The sequence below is a fragment of the Miscanthus floridulus genome, chromosome 12 (genome assembly GCF_019320115.1).
Source record: "Miscanthus floridulus cultivar M001 chromosome 12, ASM1932011v1, whole genome shotgun sequence".
In the NCBI taxonomy this organism is placed as follows: Eukaryota; Viridiplantae; Streptophyta; class Magnoliopsida; order Poales; family Poaceae; genus Miscanthus; species Miscanthus floridulus.
Window position 1 is genome coordinate 37,757,596 of NC_089591.1, and position 7,858 is coordinate 37,765,453.

The following is a 7,858-nucleotide window of genomic DNA, read 5'->3' on the forward strand; positions in this document are numbered from 1 at the left end:
ACTTGTCCTTTTTGTTGTCCCTCTATTAACCTTCAGTGTGTTATATCGAAGAAAAAGAAAACCCTCAGTGTCACAGGCTTTGCGGCTCGGTGAGGGCAGTCCCAATGGTGCATTGATGATGGTTTCTATCCTCATTAAATGACTTGCCACGTAGGCAAAATGCTGACATGGCAACGTAATTAATGAAGAAAGAGAACAAAAATCATAGAAATGGTTTCTTCATGAAGAAACCAGGTCTACTCTTGACCCAATGCACCAAGAAACCATGAAATCGCCATTGGGGAGAAACCACCAGTTTCTAGGGACCTCGTGTCGCACTCCCATTGGAGAAAAAGATAGAGTTGGGAGAGAGAAAGAGAAAATAGTTATTACTCATAGAAACCATGGGTTGGAAAGGATTACTTTTTTGGTGCGATATCCTATATTATAGAAACTACTAGTTTCTTTCATTGGGACTGCCCTGACTCGTTTTATAAAGCGTTGCCCCTCTACAAATATCACCCCCGTCCATCGCTGCTCCCAAAACAAAACGAACCCCAACCAGCCGCTTTCTCCTGGATTCCAATCTTAGGCCGGCTCGAGGTGCCGCCCATTTCAACGGGTCTCGCATTCTTTACTAGGGGGTACGTAGCACTGTTCCAGTGCTCCTCCTCCTCCTCCTCTTCTTGGGTTCTTCCTCCTCCCAAATCATTGTATTTGTATATGTATAACTGGCCGCAATTCTTTTCTTTAGTCTCCTCTTGCCTCTGCTCCGGGGCATAGGAATAGTGGCTCTGTCTGGTTGGCCGGTGCTGGTGCGTTAATGGCGGTTGACCTCCTCACCATAGCCTCGCGCCTTTAAATCGGGCGGGAAGCGTCTCCTACGTCGCCTCAGCTCCCTAGCTCTTCTCCATCTCCCTGATCAAAATCAAACCACTGAATGAGAGCTTCAAACCCCTTCTGGCCATCTCTGATCCTTTCTTGAGCTCTGCTCTTTCGTCTCTTCTGTCCTCTGCTCGGTCTCTGCTTGTTCTCGTCGTCGCTCGTAAGGTTTGCCATCGTAGTATACATCGTGCATGCTTTCACGTTTTCATCCTCTGTTCCTCTGAACTCTGCAGAAAAAAACTTGAGTCACCAACCGTCTCCAGTTTTGGTTTCTTGGTGCAGTGCAGCAGATTGAAAATGGCGTCGCCGTCGCCGTCAGCTGGAGAGAAGAAGAAGATCCTGGTGGCGAGGAAGGGGCGGCTGCGGCAGCGCTACGACGGCGAGTACCGCCTGGTGGCCGGGTGCGTGCCGTACCGCGTGGGCGCGGACGGCCAGCCGCAGCTGCTCATGGTCTCCACGCCCAGCAGGGACGACCTCGTCTTCCCCAAGGTAACTATTCCAACTAGCAGCCACACCTCAGAACTGCACGCGATCAACATCTCAGTGGGCAAGCACAACGTGTTCCTCCTCTGGCACTTGCAGGGCGGGTGGGAGGACGACGAGGACGTGCACGAGGCGGCGTGCCGCGAGGCGCTGGAGGAGGCCGGCGTCAGGGGCGCCATCAACGTAACTACTCTCTTCTGTCTCTCTCAGTCTCGCTCTCGCCTCCACGTCGCTAGCGTCGTCCGTCTCCGGCGTTCTTCGTAGCAATCTACTAGCTAGTCGCTCGATCCTCCGAGAGTGAAAAAAAAGCACGCAGTTGATGGCGACCGGCGCCTGCTGTCCGCGCCGTTATCGTTACGTGGGCGAACATGATCCTAGCAAAGCAAGCAACCATCTGCTGACTAGTTGCAAGATTATCCGCTTAAAAAAAATCACTTCATCCATCGATGAAAGCTGCCCGTCTGTATATAGGAAACGGAGCAGCTCATGTCATGGTGCAGGTTGCTTTGTTTGCTTGTGATTATGATCTCTAGTTAGCCGAACCGGCTTCTTACTGGCCCGAAAAAACAAAAAACCCTGGATTGAGGTCATTGACATCTAGAGATTTCTGAGGACACACTTGAATAATTAGCTGAAGAATTCGACAACGACGATGCTCGCTCGATAGCGAAAGTGACAGGGACATTTCCCTCACGAAACATAAGCTATTGCTGCGGCGGATCGTCAGAAACCAACAGTAAAGGAGAGACTTTGCCGTTGACTTGCTCAACATAGAAGTTTTCTGATAAACGAGTTCAAGATGAGCACGCCAATTGCGCAATGCGACGTTTTAAATTTGATTTTTACAATGGTGCCAAAGGGCGTCTAGTTCAATCGGTTAGGTGGTCTAGCGGCACTCCTCAGGTCCTGAGTTTGACTCTCCGTGGGAGCGAATTTCAGGCTGAGGTTAAAAAAAATCACCTCGTCCGTCCCATGTGCCAAAGCGCAGTAATGGTCTGGCCTGTGCTCCGTGTGTGTGCGCCTTGAGTGCCGCACGGCCCAGGTCCGTGGGCCTGTGGTCCGTGTGTGTGCGCCTTGAGTGCCGCACGGCCCAGGTCCGGCAGACGCCATCTCACTGGCCAAGGATACCGCTGCGTCAGGATGTGGACGGGGTTCGAGAATTTTCTCGATCTGTGTAAGAAGATCTTTTTCTTAAAAAGAAAAACCAGGAGCCGTCATAACCCCGCAGGTCGAGTTTTATTTATTTATTTTTACAATGGTGCTACAGTCATCGAGTTGGGCATCCCAGATTGTGAATGATTGCTCGCTTTATTCGCCCCTGCCTGGGCTTCTTGTCAGAGCCCAGAACTCAGAACTGAGAAGGCGTTTTCTTTTTCAGGGATCTGAGCCAGTCAACACACCTTATTTATTTATTTATTTATTTACTTCGCCATTGTATCCATGCCCAGTATGCATGTGCTGTGTCTCCTGCTTGGCAAACACATGTCACCCAGTCTAGAATAATAGAATAAAAGAGAGCCAAGAAATCGAACAGCTGCTAAATCAACTTCGTTGAAACCAACACTAGGTGGAAGAACGGATTAACTGATGAGTGAATGCTGTGTATTTTTGTTTCTCCCAGCGAAGTGCGCTCGGGATGTGGGTGTTCAGGAGCAAGAGCAGCCCGGTGAGCAGCGACGACAGCCCCCGGGGCGCCTGCAAGGGCTACATCTTCGCGCTGGAGGTGGCCGAGGAGCTGGAGCAGTGGCCGGAGCAGGACACCCACGGCAGGCAGTGGGTGAGCTGCTAACTAACCAACCGTCTAATCCCATCCATCTGATCTGTTCAGTTCAGTTCATTCATCACGTACCAACAATACCATTGGCAGAGGCAATAATCCGCTGGTGCTTAGAGTTATTAACGGCTGCTGGATGCATGGCAACGTGCAGGTCTCGCCGGCGGACGCGTACCGCCTCTGCCGCTACGACTGGATGCGCGAGGCGCTGTCGGCGCTGCTGGACCGCCTGGCGGAGCCCAAGCCCGCCGCCGCGGAGGGGCTCAGCGACCACGCCGGCGTGTACATGATGGTCAAGCCGGCCGCAGCCACCAAGGATCGAGCGGTGGCGCTCTGCTAGCGCTGCTGCTACCTCAACAATGCCAGTGCCACGTAGCAGCCAGAAAAATCGATCATCTGAAGCTCTTCTGTTCCTTGCAACTAGAACTAGCGACCTCATTCTCATCATGCGCTGCAAATCGTCATCTGGGTGTCCTCAATGAGACCTCAGTCACGGCCGTTCCTTCAAACTTCTTGTCGGTTGGCTTCGATTCGTAGGGTAGATCGTCGGTAAAAAACTAAAAATGCTCTGGCTACTGGCTTCAACAAATGCAGTGCGTATGCAAACTCGCCCGGCCAACCCAGGGCCTGTAAATGATTTTGGTTAGGCCACGGATTAAATTGAACGAATACATGGCTTTGTGAAGTCATGTCATTAAGCTTTCCACTGTTTTATCGTTGCTTGTTGTGCTAACCTTATTCTCCACCGCTTTCAACTGTCCTCCTATATATAATCACTTGGTTTTGTTTTTTTCCCCTATCCAACCGGAATAGATTTTCCTCAAAATTACTAGCAGGTTGAAAAATTTTGCTATATTTTTAAGAATCATTATTTAACTTGGGATGGCTTCTAATACGACAGGAACGTTTTGATTTGTGTCCTGAACGTGTTTTTAGTTTTTTTAGGGGAACATGCTTTTAGTAATGGATGTTCAATTCATCAATGGCCGACGAGACCAGAGCCCAATGAGTTCGTTTTATAAAGAACTAAGGAGCAGAGCCCAAACAGGTACACAATACAAGAATTCACGTGTACTGTGGTGAAAAAGCATATATACACACTAGTGTTAAAAGAAGACACATTTTCGTGGAGAGAGTTTAGAAATTATGAGATTAATCAGATAAAAATTAATATACATCATTTTATTTTATGATAATCTAACGATTTAGAATAAAAAAGCCAAGAAGACGAACAAATTATGAGATTGTTAAAGGAAGAAGAAAGAATATGTATTGTTGGATTTTATGATGATCTAACAATAAAGAACAAACAAGTAGTACATATCAAAAAAACTAACGATACACAAATTTGGTAAGAGAATAATTGTAAGCCTAATGTGACTACCAATATTGTTGATGTAAATAAACGGGCAGATACAAAATCAAGGCTTCTAGGAACTAATAACAAGCAACCAAAGGAATCAAAATTTTCAACAGCATCCGAGAACATTGGATAGATGGTAGAAATTGTGCAAAAGAAGATACATTAGACAGTGAATTCATTTTAAGTTCCTCCAGTTCATTGTCAAAAAAAAAAGATCCAACTGTATTTCATCGATTTGAATTATTTATGGATAATAATTAAAAAAATCATATTTTATTTCTTTACGTAGCCAAAGGAAATTGGACATGTAAAGTATATATAAGGAACAAACCATACATTATTTTTTCATTGAAATAACCTTTTTTTTAAAGGACAATATTTGAGTTTGTATAAATGTTCAATTGGATGTAACTGAAAGTTTTATTCAATTTGTTGAATGGGAAAAAAAGTTGTAGCAAGAACGGAATATTTTTTTTAGTTTAAGATATGGAAAAGCATATAGATAATAATGATCTAGATCCATCAAAATATATAAAAACAATGGAGAAGACGGTGTTGACAGTGGTTTTATTGAGGAATAAAACTCATCAAAAGAAAATTAAATATTTCCTCGATTTGGTATTGATAGAAATTGCATAAACAAACATAGAAGTGTGAAAAAAGGATGAAAGAAAGGTGGCGATAGTTCTAAACTAAAAAAACTGATGAGGGTTGTTCGTGCTGATGAATGCAATTAAGTAAAAAAGGATGATTATTGATTTTTTTTGCGAACACGTACGCTGGCGCGTGTTTAATTAAGAGGAAATAGAGACCAAAGAATGGCTTACACGACCCAGCTACGGGTGAACCCATAGTGCATATTACATAATTACAGAGGTAGTGGTTAGGAACCTTACCTTAAATGACAACAAAAAAGAAAGAATGACGAAAGTAGAGAGCCCCAAGCCACAAACCTAACCGACTGAACGCAAAGGCTGCCAACAAAGGAGATGAAGCCACGGTGGCAAAGCATCCACCAAGAAGAGACGAGACTATGGTAGCGGAGTATCCGCTCGAGCCAACCAACAGATCGGCGGCAAAGCATCTGATCCGCAAGTGGGGGCCATCACACACTCAGTAGCTGGCTGAGCGGGGAGACCGAAGCGACATTGACAAAGCATCTGCTCGAGCACAGGAACAGTGGCAAAGCATCTGCCAAAGAAAGCGACAAGGACCAAGTATCCGCTGTGAAGACCCGAACAACTGTGGCAACACCAAACACTGAGGCAGGACAAACCAATGTGAAGAGAATGTTGAAGCACATGTAGGCACAACAAAGCAACTCCGGTGATCGACGCGGAGGGTGCAGCAGTGGAACAACAGAAAAAGTGCACCAATGAAGCCTTCAAGAAGGGGATGACATCCGCGGACGCTAACAACGTTTGGAGAAGCACCCGAGGGACTTTCATCCCCAAACTTTCCCCATCGACCCCTGTGATGAAAAGAAAATTTGGTGACGCCTCCAAGAAGGTGGATGACACTGGCCACGCCAACGCCACCATCGTCGACCCAACCCAGGAAGCAGGCGAGGTTTTCACCTAGGGACTATTCGACTGCAGACGCTGGGGTACCAAGCGGGCGAGCGGCCATGCTGTCCTCAAGACCGACCGGAGACAGGTGTCGGCGCTGCCACTACCGCGAGGTCCTCACCTTGCCCGGCTACCGTTCCACCGGATAGGATAGGAAATGGGGGACAACGCCGCCCTAAGCATGTCATTGAAGCCCCTCGCCAGCTTGAGGTCACCTTAGTGCACCTAGACGAGCCGATGGGGAAGGCATCATGCATAGATGGCAGGCCCCCAAGGGGTAGCACATCGACGACCCCAAACCCCCGCGCCTCAAGGCCAAGGAGCGCCCATATAGGGATGCCACCGTTCTGCGTGTCAGTACCATTTCGCGAACCATGCCACAAATCGGAGAAGCCCGTCGTGCGAAGTCGTCGATTCGAGAAGGGTGAGATAGAATTCAGCCCTAGGTTGGGGACCTAGACCCACTCCCACTAGCCGACCAAACTACCGGCCCTTGAAGGCCCCGAAGGCCGCACCACCAGTAGTCTCCCCAATCCGCCGCACGAACATGAAGACCTAGGAGGGAGAGGCCAGATCCAGCTCTGGAGGGCCTCAGATCCACCTCGCTGGCCGGCTAAATCGCCAGAGAAGGTAGGGGTAGAGGAGGGGTGGTGGAGAGGTGGGAGGGTGGGAAAGGGGAAGGGAGGGGCTGCGACGGGGTGCTGCTTTTTGCGGGCTGCCACGGTGAAAGGTCCTAATGGCTAGAGGGGGGATGAATAGCCTATTAAAAATTTCTACAACAACACTTAGCAAACCGGTTAGACAATTATGAGGCGAAGCGAATGTTGCACTAGCCTACTAAAAATGCAAGCCACCTACCACAATTCTAGTTTATGTAGTTTCTATCCACAAAATAACTATGTCACTATACTAAGTTAGTGTGCTCTCAAAGGCTAACTAAAGAGCCACACTAACCAAACTAACAAGCTCTCACAACTAGCTACATTAAAGAGCTTGACAACTAGTTTGCGATAATGTAGAGAGTGAGTAAGATGGTTATACTACCGTGTCGAGGAAGGAGCCAATCAATCACAAGAATGAATACCAATGAAGACCAATCACCTTGGAATCAAATGATGACACAATAATTTTTTTACCGAGGTTCACTTGCTTGCAGGCAAGCTAGTCCTCGTTGTGGCGATTCACTCACTTGGAGGTTCACACACTAATTGGCATCACACGCCAAACCCTCAATAGGGTGCCGCATAACCAACACAAGATGAGAATCACATAAGCCATGAGCAATTTACTAAGTACCTTTTGGCTCTCCGCCGGGGAAAGGTCAATAACCCCTCACAATCACCACGATCGGAGCCGGAGACAATCACCAACCTCCGCTCGACGATCCTCGCTGCTCCAAGCCATCTAGGTGGCGGCAACCACCAAGAGTAACAAGCGAATCCCACAGCGAAACACGAACACCAAGTGCCTCTAAATGCAAACACAAGCAATGCACTTGGATTCACTCCCAATCTCACAAAGATGATGAATCAATGATGGAGATGAGTGGGAGGGCTTTGGCTAAGCTCACAAGGTTGCTATGTCAATGTAAATGGCCAAGAGAGTAAGCTTGAGCCAGCCATAGGGCTTAAATAGAGAGCCTCCACGAATAGAGCCATTGGGCTCCTCACTGCTCTGAACACGGGGCGACCGGACGCTGGACCCCAGCGTCCGGTCGTGCGATGCACGCCACATGTCCCCTCTCTTCAAATACTGAGCGCCCGATCCCAACGGTCAAGAGATGACCGGACGCGCTGTTGTGAAGTG

At 47.9% G+C, this 7,858-nt stretch overlaps 1 protein-coding gene across 3 annotated transcripts; it reads left to right on the forward strand.

Moving 5' to 3' along the window:
• Positions 1 to 506: 506 nt before the first annotated feature.
• On the forward strand, positions 507 to 3,837 carry LOC136497491 (nudix hydrolase 13, mitochondrial-like). Of its 3 annotated transcripts, none has more exons than XM_066493313.1 (5): positions 507 to 1,029; positions 1,128 to 1,353; positions 1,447 to 1,530; positions 2,969 to 3,124; positions 3,276 to 3,837. In XM_066493313.1, the coding sequence occupies exons 2-5, from the start codon at positions 1,162 to 1,164 to the stop codon at positions 3,459 to 3,461; spliced, it is 618 nt and encodes a 205-aa protein (XP_066349410.1). In that variant the 5' UTR covers positions 507 to 1,029; positions 1,128 to 1,161; the 3' UTR covers positions 3,462 to 3,837. The 3 variants fall into 3 exon arrangements, with proteins under 3 accessions (XP_066349410.1, XP_066349411.1, XP_066349409.1); XM_066493314.1 differs by having other exon boundaries at positions 510 to 623; positions 1,147 to 1,353; XM_066493312.1 differs by having other exon boundaries at positions 511 to 1,029; positions 1,147 to 1,353.
• Positions 3,838 to 7,858: the final 4,021 nt, after the last annotated feature.